This window comes from Bos javanicus, chromosome 3 (assembly GCF_032452875.1).
Source record: "Bos javanicus breed banteng chromosome 3, ARS-OSU_banteng_1.0, whole genome shotgun sequence".
In the NCBI taxonomy this organism is placed as follows: Eukaryota; Metazoa; Chordata; class Mammalia; order Artiodactyla; family Bovidae; genus Bos; species Bos javanicus.
In genome coordinates, this window is record NC_083870.1 from 9,580,564 (window position 1) to 9,597,500 (window position 16,937).

Genomic DNA, 16,937 nt, shown 5'->3' on the forward strand with positions numbered 1-16,937 from the left:
CTTTTCACTTTCATGCATTGGAGAAGGAAATGGCAACGCACTCCAGTGTTCTTGCCTGGAGAATTCCAGGGATGGGGGAGCCTGGTGGGCTGCCATCTATGGGGTCACACAGAGTCAGACACAACTGAAGCGACTAAGCAGCAGCAGCAGCAGCAGCAGTCTCAAGCATCATATCTAGAATATAGTAGGTTCTAAATAAATACTTACAGAAGAAAGAGAAAGATAAAAGAAGGGCAAAGAGCTTTAGATATTGAGGAACACAGAATGTTCCATACACCAGAATATTAAATACTTAATTAAAATTTTTTTTTACTAATTTGATGACTTGGGAACATAATGATGACCTAGTGATACTTGAAAGCTGTTGATTTAGACTTAGAGGGAAACAAATCTGATTGTTAGCAGCTATATTTGCTGAAGAGTAGTAATTGATAGTATAGCAGTCTCCTATTTGTTTTCTTTTTTTATTGGTTCATTTAAAAAACATTTCCCAGATAGTCTGTTTATGCAGGATATTTGTTAATGAACTGTGGAGAATACAAACATACATTGATTCATTTGTTTATTCACCTAGCATTTACTGAGCATTTGCTGTGTGCTAGATACACAGTGGACTAGGTATAGTTTCTGCCTTCAAGGAGAATTCTGAAGAAACAGATATATAAGGATTAAAAATATTAAGTAACTTACCCAATATTACTCATCTAGTAAGTAGCATAGTATCTGAACTCAGTTCAGATTCCTTCAATATGGTGGAAACCATTAACTATGCTGTTCTTTCTCACAAAAGAAAATTAAAGACAAATGGGAAATATTTCAGGTAAAGGGAACAATTGTATTAGGATAACAAGATGAGACATGGTATATTTAAGAAAGCATAGCTGTGTGTGTGTAATGTATAGGATCTTTGGGAGTGGTAGACAGCCATATTGAGTAGTCTGAACCTTATTTGCTAGAAAGTACAAAATCACTGAAGAGATTTAATTATGGAATTTACATTAAATTTTTCATGTTAGATGTAATTCTGGTGACAGTATGAGCAAGGAAATCAGAAGGTTACTACAAATAATGTAGGCAAAGAATGAATAAGAGTGGAGAAAGCAGATATAGTGAAGAAATATACCCAGGAAGTCAAATTGTTGACAGGAAAGAAATATAGGAGAAGAAAGGACCTGATTTTTGGTTTGGCCACCTGAATTTAGGATGGTGCCATTAACAAAGATTTGGGGGAAAGGGTAGATCTTGAATGATCTTAAGGAGAATGATTTTGTTTTGGGCATTCCATTACAACATTCATTTGGCATGTGGCTATAAATGTAGAGATCACTCAGAACAAGTGTGGGCTGGAGACACAGATCTAAGAGACATGTATCTACATATAGGTGGTAGTTAAAATGTTGGTAATGGAATTTGATCACCAGAAAAAAGTATAGTGCAGAATTCTTCCTCCCTTTTGAGTCTCTGGCCTCTGAGAGTACGAGAACTATGATCCCGTCTCCTTGGAAAAATACATGTAAGCACAGTTTCTGGGCATTCACATATACTTGAACTCTAGATTTTAAAATTTCCTTATATAGAGTCAGAGGAGAACTTAAGACTGGACCTTTGAACAACATCAGCATTTAAGGGATAAACAAAGAAGCACAAGCCCATGTGCTTGTGGTTGGATATCAAGGAAGGAAAGTATTTCAGGGAAGGAATAATGAATAATGTCAAGAAGAGAGAAAGACATAAAAAAGTATCTTGTTGGCATTGGTGCTTAGGTTACTGATGACTTTAGCCAGAGAAGTTTCAGTAGTGAATTGAAAGCCAAAGCTAGATTAGAATGGATTGAGAAATGAATAGGGGGTGAGGGAATGAAAATGTTAAAAGCAGATTGCTCTTTTCCATAATTTAACTGATGGCGTGGTGGGGAGGTGGGGGGACAGAAAAAGCAAGAGTAGGAAAGGTCAGTGGAAGGATTTAAACAGGGCCCTTGGAGGGATGAGACGCTGGAGATTGGGGGACACTGATGTGCAAGGACAGTGACTAGATCTGGCCTGCTCCTCACTGTATTTCTAGCACTTGGTATAATACTTGGCACCTAATCTATGTGTCATAAATGGTTGCACAGATGATTAAAGTTTGGATTGGAAAGATGAGGGAAGGTGAAGGTAGTTTGGTGCTTGATGGGAAAGATGGAAGAATAGAGGGAGTCTTGAGATATAGGTGGTAGCTTGTAATAGTTGTGGGGAGAACTAGGGGGAAAAGTAGCCAAATAAAATTTCAGGGAGGGATTGGGATTGAGGACTCCCTGACTTACAAAAAGCATGGTCTCTGCCCATGAGTAATAAACCGTATTGGGGAAGCAGCATACATAGAAAAGGATCTATAATGTTATTTCAGGGCAGATAAATCGTAAGTGATATAAACGCTGAGAGAAGAGATAAGCCACTTCAAAATAATGTAATTTAGGATTACTACTTGAAATGAAAAGTACCTGGATAAAAGAGTTTTGTTTGAAAGAGGGGTAGGAGAAGATTTTTGAGGAAAAGCCTAAGCCAGAAGCTGAATTGGGGAATGTCTTTTATCTGTTCTGACATCCAGCTGACTGCTGTTCTAGTCATTGCATTGAACTTCGGTTCTTCAAGGGTTGTTTGTAAGTTTTGACATTTTCATTGCTTCTTCTGTAGGATTTATGACCAGAGGAAGATTGATGAGAATGAAAACAATGGAGTACTCAAGAAATTCTGCCCTCATCACCTGGTAAGATTCATGAAGGGCCAGTGGCTCCAGGCTTCCCTGACTCAACCCCAAGCCTGCCACCAGACTTGTTGACATAGTGGGAAGAGCTTGGACTTTGGAGTCAAAAGACACCTGGATTTGAATCCTGGCTCTACCATTTAGCAGTTTTGTGATCTTGGGCAGTCACCCTACCTCCTTTAGCGTCAATATTCCTACCAACAAAAAGAGATACAGATAACTGCCTTGTACCACAGTGGTAAAGCCTAACAAGATAATGTGCATATGAAATGGCTAGCACACAGAAGACAACCAGTAGAAAGCCCTCTCCCCCTAATTTGGTCAAGTTTCATCAGTTGTACTCCTGTCTATCTGTCTATCTGTCTCTCTGCCTCTCTCTGTCTCTCTCTCTCTCAGACTCTGGGAGAAGATATAGGGGAGTTTGAAGGAAAACCTATTTCCTGAAGGTGGTGTAATAAATGGGGGGGTGGGGCATCAGTCAGTATCTGCTCCTTATTGCAGGTGAACAGTGAGTCCAAAGCAAACATCACCTGTCTTGTGTACAGCCACGACGGCACAGGTACGTGAGCAGGGCCCAGCTCCTAGGCTGGCATGCCCCCTCTGTCTAGGGAGCTGCTGAGCCAGCGAGGCATGTGCCCTCCTGTGCTCACCACTGTGCTGTAGCTCCAAGTGGAGCCGTGGGGAGTAGTCGCTGACGGTGAGCACACAGTGGGAGGATGCAGCAGATGACCCTTGGAGATGCCAGGCACTCGCAGAATGCCACAGCTGATACTTGGCAGGGCCTGTCCTGAAGGCCAGGCTGCTTGCTTGAGCAGGTTCTTACGCCTTTGACTCATTCCTGAATTAATGGGTATGATCTTCCTGAGCATTCTGCTACCCCTGAGTTGGCAGCGTGTTCCTAGTCTACCCTAGACACCTGAATTGCTTGCTGTTCCAACTGAGTAAGATGGGCGCTATACCTGGGTGTTAGGAGGGGGCACTACTGGCAAGAAGCCCCACCCCAACCCCCAACTCCTAGTCCTAGCTTTTTTCAGCCTTTGCCTTCACTGCTGTGTGCTTGTTCTTGGCAGAGCTCCTGGCCAGTTACAATGATGAAGACATTTACCTCTTCAACTCCTCTCACAGTGATGGGGCCCAGTATATTAAGAGATATAAGGGCCACAGAAATAATGCCACAGGTGAGGCTGTCTTTCTAGGTTTCTGTACCCCAAGCCTGTTGATTTGAAGAACCACAGTATCTCATTTAGGTTGTGCAAATAAGAATTACCTAAAGGAGAAGGCTACCCATCACCAAGGGACAGGCCTAAGTGGGCTGGAGTTTTCATCAGCCCTCCTGTGCTAGAGGAGAGAGGGGTCGGGAGCATTTCTCACCATGACAGTGATGTTAGACTTGGTCTGGGTGTAAGGAAACTAGACTGACTATATAAAATATATATATATGTATATATATATGAAAACTTATGATTTCAGGTAACTTCAGGATTAAAAGACTTACTAGGGAGTTTGGGAGAGCCCTCCTTAGTTAGTGGTACTAAGACTAATTGCCTAAAATAGGGGGGTGAGCTTGTACTTTTAAGGAAGAGGAAGAAATAATTCTTTTGAATGAGATAGAAGAGCAGGAATGGCGATAGCACCTCACCCAGGTTTGCAGTGATGATTGGCCTTTTTTGTTCTGTCTGTGGTTCCCAAACTTTGCTATACGATGAAGTCACCTGAAGCCGGCTCGCATACCCATCCATTCTGACTTAATTGGTATAGGGTACAACTTGATTAGGAGTTTTAAAAAGCTACCTGTTTGATTCTTGTATAGACAAGTTGAAATCACTGCTCTTGGTTGTTATTAGTGCTCATAACAGATGTCTGTTACAGTGTTGACTGGGAGAGAGCAGTTAGTTTTCCTTTTTCTCTTGAACTGTGAGAAGAGAGGGGAAATGCTATATTTAACCTCGGTCCATGGGCATACAGAAGGAAGTGTTCCAGTTTTATGATGGATATGGTACTAGACATAGCAGTTGGGACTCCTGGATTCTCTTATTAATTTCAGAGGGTGGAGTCCTATTGTTCAGTCTTGGTAGCAAGCCCACCTCAGGTGCTTTAGGCCATTTTGTAGCATAAACTTCCACCTGCCTTAGGTCATCTAATGACCCAGGAAGCACAGACAGGGTACCAGTGAATCACAGATACCAAGGATAATTGTAGGGCATAGGACAGTGCTGCTTTAGAGTGGGCAGTCTGGGGCCATTCAGGCTGGGACAGGTGAGGCATCAGTAAGGCTGGTGGCTGCTCCATAGCGGCTGTTGCTGAGGACTGTACACTGCTCAGCTCCATGGACCTCTTTGGGAGACTATAAGTCATCTCTGGGACTTGGTATGATGATTCTTATTCTATCTATTTTACATGCATAATCCCTCAATTTGTTTTGTGAAAGTGAAAGAAATTCTTGGCTCTTAGCTGGTTTAGATTTGTGAATAAATTTCCTGTGAGGTAAATATTTAGGCTTGATGCCAGCTCTCATGCGGTTTATTCCCTCATTTATCATTACAGTAAAAGGCGTCAATTTCTATGGCCCCAAGAGTGAGTTTGTGGTGAGCGGTAGTGACTGTGGGCACATCTTCCTCTGGGAGAAATCATCCTGCCAGATCATTCAGTTCATGGAGGGGGACAAGGGAGGCGTGGTGAGTATGGTTTGCTGGGCTGGCTGACTCCCCACTCTCTCCAGTCATTAAGGTAGGTTTTAGCAGGGCCGCTGAATTCTTACTTTGACAACATAATACCATGTCTTAGAGGTCTAGCCAGCTAAATAAAAAGACAGTACAGTCTTTTTATACTATGGGATGGGGATGCTGAGGTTTTAATGAAATGGGGATGCTGAGGTTTTAATGAAATTATTTTCCTTTTCCTGTCTTCTGTAACTCTACAGCATGGTTTATTAAGAAGAGAGAGGGATTTTAGGGAAGAATCTCTGGCCTGACTGAGATATCTTTAGGTGTAGACTTTTCCCAGAACAAAAGCAGTAGAGTTAAGGCACACCATCCTACACAGTGTAGTAAGTAGCTTAGTAGTAATCTTGATGACATCCTGGATTAGCAGATACAAGCTAGGAGGAGAATTTTTTTTTCTGACAGTTGAGAAAATCAGGATATAGTCTGTACACTGATACAAACACACATGATATATATAGAAGAGAGAAAATATGCGCCTCCTGCCCAACCACCTTTTTTTGGGGGTGGGGGGACTGCTATACAACCCATTATCATATCATAGCTGCCTGTCCTTTGAGTTCTACAGACAACCTCCATAGAGATAAGACAAAAAAGGAAGGCTGAGGATCTTGAGTTGGGGAGTGAAAGGTGGTCACTTCCTAAGATACATCTAGCTAACCATATTTTGTTTTCCTCCTTTGAGACTTAGAGTCAGGAAGGATTCAGTAGCTTTCTATTATAAGGTTTTCAAGACTGCAGACAGTAAGAAAGAGGCAGTTGGGGCAGCTGCATTGTCCTGACCACCCAGGATAGTCTGGTTAACAGTATGTCAGGGATGGCTGAGGAGCTGTAAGAGAACCCAGCCATCCCTTGATGAGCTTTATTGAGAGCGGTATTAAAATTTAGAATGGTTCATTGCAGTTGGGTTCCCATTTCTTCTTGTGTGTCTCTGATCGTGGTGCGAGGCTATTTCAGACTTTTCTGGTTTCCACTAAATGTGGGGGACCTGGAACCAGTATAGATCCAGGGCTTTTATGGCTTGAATATAAGCAGGGAAGAGTCTAGAACTTAAAGGGATGTGTCACTGTTGCCTGCCTCATTTCCTGCTCTTCCATAGGCCCTCTTCCATGTGTAGTGAGCAGACCCAGAACACTGTGGTCTTAATGAGAATTCTGTAGTGGGCGTGTAGCCATAAGGAAGTCAAAGGAAGCCAGTGAATCTTTTCTTCATAAACTATTGTCTTGCATACTGTTCTAGAGAAATACAGGGCTAAATGCCCTCCCCACAGGCCAGTACTTGTCTTTTGCCCAGATCACTCCACAGGCCAATCTCTTGTCAGCTCAGCCAGTGTCAGGGTTTGGTGATTAATCCAGGTGCTCAGATGGGGAGGGCATTTGCTTTGGATGGGTGGGCCCCCGCCTGAGTTTTAGTGGTCATAAGAGTGAAGCACTAGAACAGGAGGTATGAAGACTGCACCCTGCAGTGAGATTCCTGCTTTTTTCTTGCCTCTGTGTAAGCTGAATGATCCGTGCGGTCCTCACGTGGCTCCTTGTGACTACTTGTGCTAACTTCCCAGCAGTGAGGTCACAGCACCAGCCTGAATGCAGAATATATCATAAAGTAGATAGGGATCTTTGAAATTCTCATCCACCTTGCCCAAGTCTCTTGATTTTGTATTTGGCTCAAAATCTAGGCCTTTTACTGTTTTCACTCAGGGCCAAGCGTTGTCACAGGACAATCCTTAGTTTCCCAAAAGCACTTTGCTCCTTTATCCCATCCTCTGCATCCCCTAACTCAGTCATCTAAGGCCAGAGCTCTTTTTTCTGCTCAGGCATTATTGACAGGATAAGCCCTGACCTTCAGGTAGGTCAGGTGAAACGACCAGGTCTTCTGGCCCAGAAGCTCTCTGTCGGCTCCCTCTGCAAGCTCCAACTCAGGTACTATATGTAACTTACTGTCTTGTTCTCTTGTCACTGACTTTGTCCATAAGTCTCAAGTTCCAAGGAGTTTCTCTCCTGTGCTTTTTTATTTTACTGACTTGCCTAGCAAAGCTAGGTCAGAGTTTTAGAAGAGTAGCAAGGGCTTATCTGGAGATGGATGAATGAGTTCAGGTTTGTATGTGTTAAGTTATCACATATCTTGATAATATTTCTGGCATTGGAGTTTTTCTATTTAGTGCCTTCTCTGCTCCAGGTGGTGGAGCTTCTTCCACACTTCCTAAAGGAGCTCAGATATAAACTTTGCAATGAGCTGATATGTGGAATAAAAGGAGACAGGGAAATGTGGTTTCTGTTTTACTTTTACACTCAGACTTAGCGTCAGTCTATTCTCAGAATTTGTTTACTTATAAAATGGAAGACAAATACTAGAAATCTGTATGTCAGTTTTCCATGCTGACCTTGGCCTCCCGTCAGCCACTCTGCATGTGCAGGCGAGGCAGAGGTTGGTCCATAGAGAACTGAGAGGCTGTTTGCCGAGGGTTGTTTTCTTGGACTGTATGGCAGCTGCAAGACAGGGTGGGATGGGGTGAGGTGAGGAGTGGACGGGGCCACACCGTCTTCCTTCTGGATACTTTTGCTGTCTATTCCTCGTCTGACTAAAAGCCCAAAAATTCTTTAGCAGCTAGACTAGGACCAGATCTTCTGGTGGGGATGGTAGCTGCCCTGCTCTGCTGAGGAAGGCTGATGTTTCCAAGTCAGACAGCAGGGGGCATGGGTGCCTTTGGATAAGAGGCTGCCTAAGCCAGAAGGCGTTCGTCTCAGCTTCTGAAACTCCTTCCTCCTGCTCAGTGAATAATATCCGGAGGGTGGCTGAGCTTGAGGCAGTCGGTGCCCCAGGAAACTGCCTTGCTGTACTCTACTGTCCTGCAGCTGAGCCTGTTATGCTTTCACGGCAGGCAGCAGGGTGCTGTCTCCTGGGGTGTGCAGGGGTCTCAAGCAGATGTGGGTCTCCTCTACCCAACCAGTGTTCAGGCTCAGCCTCTTCCCAGCCCATGCCTTCTTCCAGTTCTAGTAAACAGTGCCAAGTGAATGTAATTGTTCTCTGAGCCTTCTCTAGGGGCTCAGCAGCTGCTGCTGTTTTCTTCATTTTAAAAAATTTATTTGCCACTTGGTAAAAGCCACTGAGATGTTTTTTTCCAGCCTTGGGCGAGTTGGAGCTTTGGAATCTGGAGAGAATGAGGTCATCTGGACCTCATTGCTTTTTTGTGAAGGCAGCATACGCTTGGCCAGTCACCCGCCCGCCCCTAGAGCTATGTCTGGGGATGAGGCCACCCCTACCTAAACATGGGAAATGAGAGATCGGCCTGATCTTATACCCAGTCTGTGTCCAGGACCTTTGGCCTAGGCTCATGATGGGTGGGCATGTCCTCCCAGCAGCTACCTTAACTCTTATCAAGGACAGTTATTGGTGAAAAATGAGAAGTGATTTTTAGACTATTCCCACGTACCCCTATGCCTATGTTTTCCTCTTCTCCTGACCAGGTAAACTGTCTTGAGCCCCACCCTCACCTGCCTGTGCTGGCAACCAGTGGCCTAGACCATGATGTCAAAATCTGGGCGCCCACAGCTGAAACTTCCACTGAACTTACAGGGTTAAAGGATGTAAGTAACTGACTAAGGATTTCTTCTTTCTGCTTATCAAAATACTGTTAGGAGTTTTCATTGTTATAGAAGGGAATAACTTGCTGTATAGTTTTTTAAAGGCGCTGCTCTAACACCATTCCCCACATTCCTGTCATTGCCTCTCTAGGAATAGTCCCAGTCCAGGGGTCCATGGCACAGCTTTGAAGTGCCTCTAGTTAATGGTAAAGTGGGGGTGGGGACATCTTCAGGAAAAATTATCCACCTCAATGGATGGGCCTGGAGCATCCTTTCTTAGTCTTATCTAGCTCACTCTAGCTTAATAAGTTTCTAAGGGAAGATTTTACTGGGCTGGAACAGCAGCCTATTCTGATCAAGTCTAGGGTTTATATTCATCGCCCAATCCCCTCACCCTCTTCGGTTCCAGGTGATTAAGAAGAACAAGCGGGAACGGGATGAAGATAGCTTGCACCACACTGACCTGTTTGATAGCCACATGCTCTGGTTCCTCATGCACCACCTGAGACAGAGGCGCCATCACCGGGTAAGCGGGAGTGGGAAGTGGGTCCCAAGGGCAGTGACCCTCTCAACAGGGTGAAACATTCCAGTGAATACTTCCTCATTGCTTCAGGAGGAATCAGGTGAAGTTGGTTGGGTTTCCTATCCATTATTCCCCATCCCCATCAGAGCCTTCATGTAGCCTTGGACAAGCCACTAGTGGAAATAGATGGTGTCTGCTTTGTGTTCTCCATCACCATGCATGCGCCAGGGTGTCTTCAAAAAGGCAAACACATGAGGGTGGGGAAGGGGTTGAGAAGAAATAATAAAGCTCAAGCTGTCTTCTGTTTTTTTTCTCTCATGCCAGAAGAGACCCTAGGGTAGGGTTTAGCAAACTGGCAGTTTTGGCAAATGCCTGCTTTTTGTAAATAAAGTATCGTTAGAATATAGCCACCCCCATTCATTTATGTATTGTCTGGCTGCTTTCATGCTACAACAGGAAAGCAGAGTTGAATAGTTGTGACAGAGATATGGCCCATGAGTCTAAAATATTTACCATCTGGCCCTTTAAGAAAAATTCTGCTGACCCCTGGGCTAGAGCATATAAATTGTAGCTAAGGCCTAACAGGCTTGACCTTGTTCCAAGGAAATTACTAATAAGCCTTTCCCATCCTACAGCGCTGGCGAGAACCTGGGGTTGGGGCCACAGACGCCGACTCTGATGAGTCTCCCAGCTCCTCAGACACATCGGACGAGGAGGAGGGTCCTGACCGGGTGCAGTGCATGCCATCCTGAGGCCTCATACCCAGGAGGGGTGGGCTGGGGCTGCCAACCCAATCCTGCCTGGGCAGCCCTTTCCTGTGCCAGGCCCTAACATTCAGCAGAAACGCACTTTGGACTTTTTTGCTTTAGATTTAAAAAAAAAAAAAGACATCCCAGGAGGACAAGCCAGAGGGGAGTGAACCTACAGAGAGTGTCTAGGAGTGGGAGTTGAGCCCTGGAATGGGGCTCCATGGAGAGGTGCATAGGACTCAGCAGAAATGGCTTCTCCCCAAACCCTTTTTGGGGGGGAAGGGAGAGCCTATTTTATTAACTGGTTTGGGGTAGGGAATGGGGTTTCCTTTTCTTTGGTCTCCCTTGTTTCTTGGGTGGCGGGTGGGGGGATAACTGGCTGTTCAGTACCGAGGGGCCAGACTGGGGGTGGTAGAAATGCCACACTCTCTTTGGTTTAGGTTTTTGACTTTATTTTCTTTTATTTTTTAAAAGTCTATGACAGTTGCGTTGTTTTTCTCCGCCCGCCTGCCCCCCACCCCCGAGCAACCCCATCCCAGGATCCTGTCTTTCTGGGAAGTCTTTTTAATAAGAGTCCCTAACCATCCTACACTCTTCACTTTCCTTTCCACCCCATTCATTCTCTGAACTTATCACAGTGTTTTGCACTTGATTATGTATCCTTCACTTTCTTCTTTATCCCATCATCCCCTCAGTAGGTCTGGTGAGGGAGGTTGGGGGGAGGTGGGAGGAGGGGCAGAAGTGGAAGCATAGGAAGGATGTTACCTCTTCTCTTACTTTAAAAAAAAAAAGTTGTTTGGTGGCAGCAATCTCCCTGTCCCTATCACTGTTAGAGGCCTAATTTTATATCTATAAATATATTAAAAAGCAACTCAAAATTGGATGTATCCCGTTAACATTATTGTCAAAGTTTAAATACCTATATATTCTCTATGACTGCAATAAAGGGACTTCCAGGAGAGAGTGAGTGAAAGTAATGGTATGGAGGTGTCACCTGGGGTCAGCCTACCCTCTGTGCATGGCCATTGGAGATTGGGGCTTAACTCTTTAGGTTTCCTGGAGGCTCAGGAATGGAAGGATCCTGAATTCTGCCCTTCCATGCTTTCCCACCATGGTTTCAGGGTTGAGGAAAACTCCTTTCAGCTTTTTGCCCCAGATATCCTACCTCTCCTTAAGTCTTGTAAGGGTTCTTAGGATGGCTCTTCTAGCCAGAGACTGGCTTATCTTTAAAACTTGACTGAACTATGACTTCAGGAAGGGTCCTGCCACTGCAGACCATTTCTCCTAGTACCGTGTGTGATAGAAGACACACTCACTCTGACCTTTATCTGCTTGATTCTTTAAGCTATCCAGCTTCACACCAGCTCCCTTCCTAATGGAGGAGTATAGGGAAAGACCTCCTGTGTTTGACTTTCTACCTTGTCCACCTTCCCATATCTTGGGATTGAAGGACAAGGCATTAATCTAAGGAGTGATTAAGGTGGCTGGGGCTCAGACATCTGTTGTGTCAGTGGTCAATAAATAGGAAAGTCCCAGTTGAATTCTTGCCCTTAAATGCTTTTGCTGCTATTTGTTTGTTCCCAGCTAGGAATTCTGCATCCTGGGACAGTCAGATTCCACTAGAACAGGCCAGGAAGGAAGGGAAGAGTGAAAGGATGGAATTCCCAGACACTCCTTCCTCCTGTCCCTTTTCCTAGCAGCTCTCAGACCAGATGTTAGCTGCTACACGTCCTTCCAGAGGTAGGGAATGTGTGGTGGCTGTGAGTGGTCTGTGTTCTTATTGCTGGTAGGGTGATGGAGTGGGCTGAAACCATGCACTCTGGAATTTGTTGTGTATTTTCTCTCAGTAAAGCTTTTTTTTGTTTTTCCTGACTGCTGCTCTATGTGTGATATGTGAGCCATTCACTTGTGATGGTCTATTTTTGCTCCTTTCAGTATGGTGCCTGACCTTAGTTTTACAATTTTAGGAAGTCCAGCTTGGTATATCCATGTTTCCAACAGTTGGGCTCCAGCTGGAGACTGTGTAAGTGGAACAGGCCTCACAGTTCAGTGATACTTCGAAGATGAGGGAAGGGAGAGATACTACTTAGGGATATTTTCCTGACCTCTGTTCCAGGCTGCAGTTAAGGATTTGGGGGTAAATTTTGCTCTCCCTCCCTTCCCAGTCATCCAAAGTCTCCAAAATCTTGGTCACTCACAGAAATTCTAAAATCAGTTAGGTACAGTACAATCAATCACCTTTATTCCAGGGTTAGAACAAGGCCGTGCACACTGCAGACAGAGGAGCAGAGAATGGGGCAGTCTCACAGCAGTATGGGGGTAGGAGGGCAGGTTAGTCTTTTTAGATTATTTTGCCTTACAGAGAAATTTACTACACTCCGCTGAAAATGAACCCTGTCTCCTTTCTCTCATCTCATCCTCTCCTCTCTTCAAAGGAAACCTCGCTTTGAAGCGCCTCTTTATTCCCCGCTTCTCTCTCTCTCTGACTCCATCTCACGTAACGTATCCTGGCTTGGAAGGACAATTCATGCTCATTTTCCACCTCCCAATTCTACAAGTATCTCTCTCTCCTTGAGGGAGAAAGCCAGACAGGGCTGGGGAAACTTGGGAAGGTCCTTTAAGGCAAAACTGTGGAGTACTCGAGGTGTATGTTTTAAGGCAGGTGTCCGCAGCAGTGGCCAGAGGGGACAGGCTGAGCTGGGCTGGGCTGGTAGAGGGTGCTCTCCAGCCAGTCTGGCTTCTTCCCTCTCCAACAGCCAGCCCTTCCCTCCCACTGAAGTTTTGTTCCCAACATCCCAAAAGCTCCCCACCTCACTTAAACTCTCTAAATAGTCTCTTGAGATTGCATGTGAAATTAAAGTTTAAAAAAGTTTTCTTTTTCGACTATATAGCAATTTGACTCTGCCACTCCCTTCACTGTGGCATTCTCCTTCCACCCCCGCCCGGGCCTTGACAATAAGTTAATGCTAGACACCACAGAAAAAGGGTACACATGGCAGTGCGGGTTTAATATACATATATGTAGAATATATATGTACACACAGTTAGCACGGTCAGGGTGGGGAGGGCTCACTCGGGACAGGCAGGAGGCTGGGGTCACTGTACTCTAGTGATTTGGCTAGGAGGCGTTCACAAGCCCAAGGTGCCAGGATATTGAGGGAGAGGGGTTACCAAGCCCCCTCCTGGACTGAATTGGGGATCAGTGCAACGGAAACACTGGAGTTAGCTTCTTCCCTTCTTTCTACCTTGGGGGAGGGGCTTCTAGACCACGGAGAGAGGGAACGTTGCCTGCAGTAACCACGTTGGGACTCTGTAGGTGGAAACAGGACTGGAATTAAAACCTAAGGATTTCTATTCTAGGAACTCCCAAGGCTAGTATGTGCAACAGTCTGAGTAGGAATAAAGGAGTAGAAAAGAGGACTCCTCTCTGCCTTCATCCCCTCAGGCTCAGTGGTGGGGGTCGGTCTGTTCCCAGCATTGTCTCTCCAGAGGTGGGGGATGGGGCTGGAATCTAGTGCTGGGTTCTCATGGGGTTTGAACTTGGGGGCCGGGAAAGGATCCAGTGATCTCTCTCTTCAGGTCCCTGGCTCACACCCACCCTAGGCCTATGAAAGGGGAGCAAAAGGGGACCTGCTGGTGCCCAGGCCCTCTAACCTGAGGAACAGTCGGAAACAGGACTCCTCAGCCAGTCCAGCATTGGGGTACAAACACAAACTCTGGCTTCTCTTTGCCCCTGCCAGGTGGGGGTTGGGTGGCTTCTTCATCTTTCCTCTCACTGCTTTTCATTAGATTCACCCAACTCTCCCATGCCTTACTCTTGCCTTGCCTCCTCAATGTAGGAAAACACAGGTCCTTTCTGCTCCCACACTTGGAGGTGGGGGAAGAGTGGAGGAAAGGGAAGTAAGAGAATGTGTCTATTTCTATTTGCATAGAAATAGCCCCCAACTCCCCCTGGAGTGGGGAAACTGAGCCCCACCACCACCCCCAGCCCCTGACCCCCATCCCCTCACAAGGAGGAGGAACTAGATGAGCTAGACATGTAGACAGACAGCCAGAGCGTGCGCACACGCACACACACGCGCACAGTAAGGGGTTAGGACCAGGTTAGTAAGTGGGTAGATGGGGGAGGGCTGCCCTTGCCCCTCCCCTGCAGGATGGGGAAAGAGTAGTCTGATGAAGGTCCAACCTTCCTCCTCTTCCTCCCCCTTGCTCAGGCTTTCTTCGGTGGAGGAGCCAATTTGATGATCTCTTCCTCAGAGGGCTGCCGGATAATGTCTGAGGGCAAAAAGGCACATGTCCAGGGACAGAAGTCATGGGAGACAGCAGACAGGCCAACAGAGCCTCTGTCCTCCCCAAATTCAAGTATTGCACAGGTAGTCCGTGGGGGGCAGAGGTGCACATTCAAGGCATGGCCTCTTACCTTTGTACTTCTTGGCACTGGGGATACGGGTTAGCTTGGTGTCCAGCTCATCTTCCTCAGAGATCTTCAGAACACGGGTTCTGTAGTCAACCACCATAGTGAGGAGGTCAGGACGGCGGGAGATCTCAAAGATGTGCTCGATATAAGAGAGGTTGTCTAGAGGAAGGCAGGAGACAGGGTCAGAGCTAGACTGTAGCTGTCAGCTTCCCCTACACTACTGGACTGGGCTTCAAGAACGGAGACTGAGCGCTTCCACCAGAAGAGTGAGGCCTCCCTGGAAGATGAGGGGTAACTAAGCCAGGAACAGAAAGCCAGGGCGAAAAACAGTACAGAGGACTGACTATTCCCGGGAAGGACAGATCATTAATCAGTTAAGTTTCAAGATTACAGATTTAGAATGTGAGATTTAGGTGAAATACCAGGTTCCACACGGGAGGGGAGGGGAGCAGAGAAAATGAACTGGCCTTCCAAATACCCATCATCCACCCTGTCCCTCTTCCACTTTTCCTCCAAGTAAGCATCAGAATGGGGGCTTTGCTGGTTGGTGGCTCAGTGGTAAAGAATCCGCCTGCCAATGCAGGAGACTCGGGTTCGATCCCTGGACTTGGAAGATCCCAGAGAAGGAAATGGCAAACTCCTTGCAGTATTCTTGCCTGGGAAATCCCAGGGACAGAGGACATGACTTAGCGACAAAACCACAACATGCCTCAGAATTTCCTCGCAGCCCAAGTGGGACTGAAAGGGTGGGATCTGAGACAACCTGGGAGAGATTTCTGGGCCTAGTGAGAGGGGTAATTGTGAACAAGAAGGTACGGGCAGGACCAGAGGGATGGTGTGAATTGGCCAGTTCTGGGAGACTGCCGAGGCCTTCTTGCCTGGCTCCTCGCCTCCACTGCAGTTGTCTCCTGAGTGCAGCATGTCCTCCTTCAGCCTCCCTATACTCCACGCTACAGGTTCATCTCTGAAAGGGCCCTCAGGTCACTGACCTCACCTATCAAATGCTGCATCACTCAAGGCCCTCCACAGCACAGTCTCAACTCACCTTTCCAGCCACTTCTAAACATACGGTGTCCCTCTGCCTAGCAGGGCTTCCTTTGGACCCTACCTTTGAAATCCCTCTTGCCCTTCAGGGCCATCTTAAACACCAGTTCCTCCCCAAAGCCCTTTCCAGGGCAGTGGTCTCTAAAAGTAGACAAGAAAATGATAGAACTTGTGGTTTTAAACTTTTATCGCTTTTAACTTCTACTTTAATGTTCTATTATATATGTGATAGTAGCACAGCACAGTAGGATCTGAGTAACATCTACTGAATTAATATTTTTACTGACAAGGGAACCATGAAGAATGTAAAGACCACTGCCCTAGAGCCAGTCTCCTCTCCTCGAGCATTCCTGTCATCCTGCCTTGTCAGAGAGGAGGTCTTTGTACAGGAGGTCTGATTTCTACTTGCTGCATGAGCTGAGCCTGAGAGGCTGATGGCCAGATGCCTGTGGCCCCCTCCCCCACCTTTGTCCAGCTTGTTGTGGCTCTCCAGGAAGCTAAACCAGGCACTGCCAGTAGTGATCTCCTCACTCTTCTCACTGGGGATGTCCTCCTTGCAGGCTGACTTGAGCTGCTCCAGATCTTCAAGGGTAATGTTGTTGGTCAGGTCCTGGAGGAGGGTCCCGTACTCGGCCATGACTGGAGTTGGGGGAACAAGGAGACAGGACGCTGAACTTGAGCTTCAGGATCTGGTTCACTCACTGGCACTGCCCACTTCCTCAGCCCTGCCAGGCATGTGCCCAGAACTCAGGCTGGGCAGGCCAGGGCTGGAGGGAGAAAAGGAAGACCCCAAGGAGATAGGAGCAGACAGGAAGTAACTGGAAAGCTAGGGACCAGGCTCAAGTCTAGAGTGAAAAATCACACCTCCTTCTCCCACCATCTTTTTTCTTCCTTTTCCTCCCTGTAACAGTAACCCTGGCAACGGCTCCCTGACTGAGGAGGCGGTTACCATAGCAACCTGCTCCTGACTTTCTCACCCAGATTGCCCCACCCACCTGCAACCCCTCCCCCTGTCAAAAAACAAAACACTCCAAAACTACCACCAGGGAAAGGCTTGCTGTGGCAGTAAGAAGCTAAAAAAAAGGGGCTGGGGTTGTTTGGGGGGGCTCATGTTCTAGCTCCTATTCTTTTCCAGAAGCAAATGGGGTCCCTCAGTTCAAC

The 16,937-nt window shown here is 46.4% G+C and overlaps 2 protein-coding genes across 9 annotated transcripts in view; one reads left to right on the forward strand and one right to left on the reverse strand.

Moving 5' to 3' along the window:
• Positions 1-12,187, forward strand: part of DCAF8 (DDB1 and CUL4 associated factor 8) — a 48,387-nt gene extending 36,200 nt beyond the window's left edge. For all 8 annotated transcript variants that reach the window (XM_061401645.1, XM_061401637.1, XM_061401671.1 and 5 more), the window contains 7 exons: positions 2,673-2,745; positions 3,244-3,301; positions 3,813-3,920; positions 5,287-5,417; positions 8,927-9,046; positions 9,453-9,569; positions 10,202-12,187. In XM_061401645.1, coding sequence (XP_061257629.1) covers positions 2,673-2,745; positions 3,244-3,301; positions 3,813-3,920; positions 5,287-5,417; positions 8,927-9,046; positions 9,453-9,569; positions 10,202-10,318 — 724 coding nt within the window. In that variant the 3' untranslated portion in view covers positions 10,319-12,187. The remainder of the gene's footprint in view (positions 1-2,672; positions 2,746-3,243; positions 3,302-3,812; positions 3,921-5,286; positions 5,418-8,926; positions 9,047-9,452; positions 9,570-10,201) is intronic.
• Positions 12,188-12,535: 348 nt separating this feature from the next.
• Positions 12,536-16,937, reverse strand: part of PEA15 (proliferation and apoptosis adaptor protein 15) — an 11,059-nt gene continuing 6,657 nt past the window's right edge. Inside the window, exons 2-4 of the mRNA XM_061401814.1 lie at positions 16,242-16,415; positions 14,736-14,891; positions 12,536-14,590 (exon numbers count right to left, since the gene is read on the reverse strand). Coding sequence (XP_061257798.1) covers positions 14,526-14,590; positions 14,736-14,891; positions 16,242-16,413 — 393 coding nt within the window. The 5' untranslated portion in view covers positions 16,414-16,415 and the 3' untranslated portion in view covers positions 12,536-14,525. The remainder of the gene's footprint in view (positions 14,591-14,735; positions 14,892-16,241; positions 16,416-16,937) is intronic.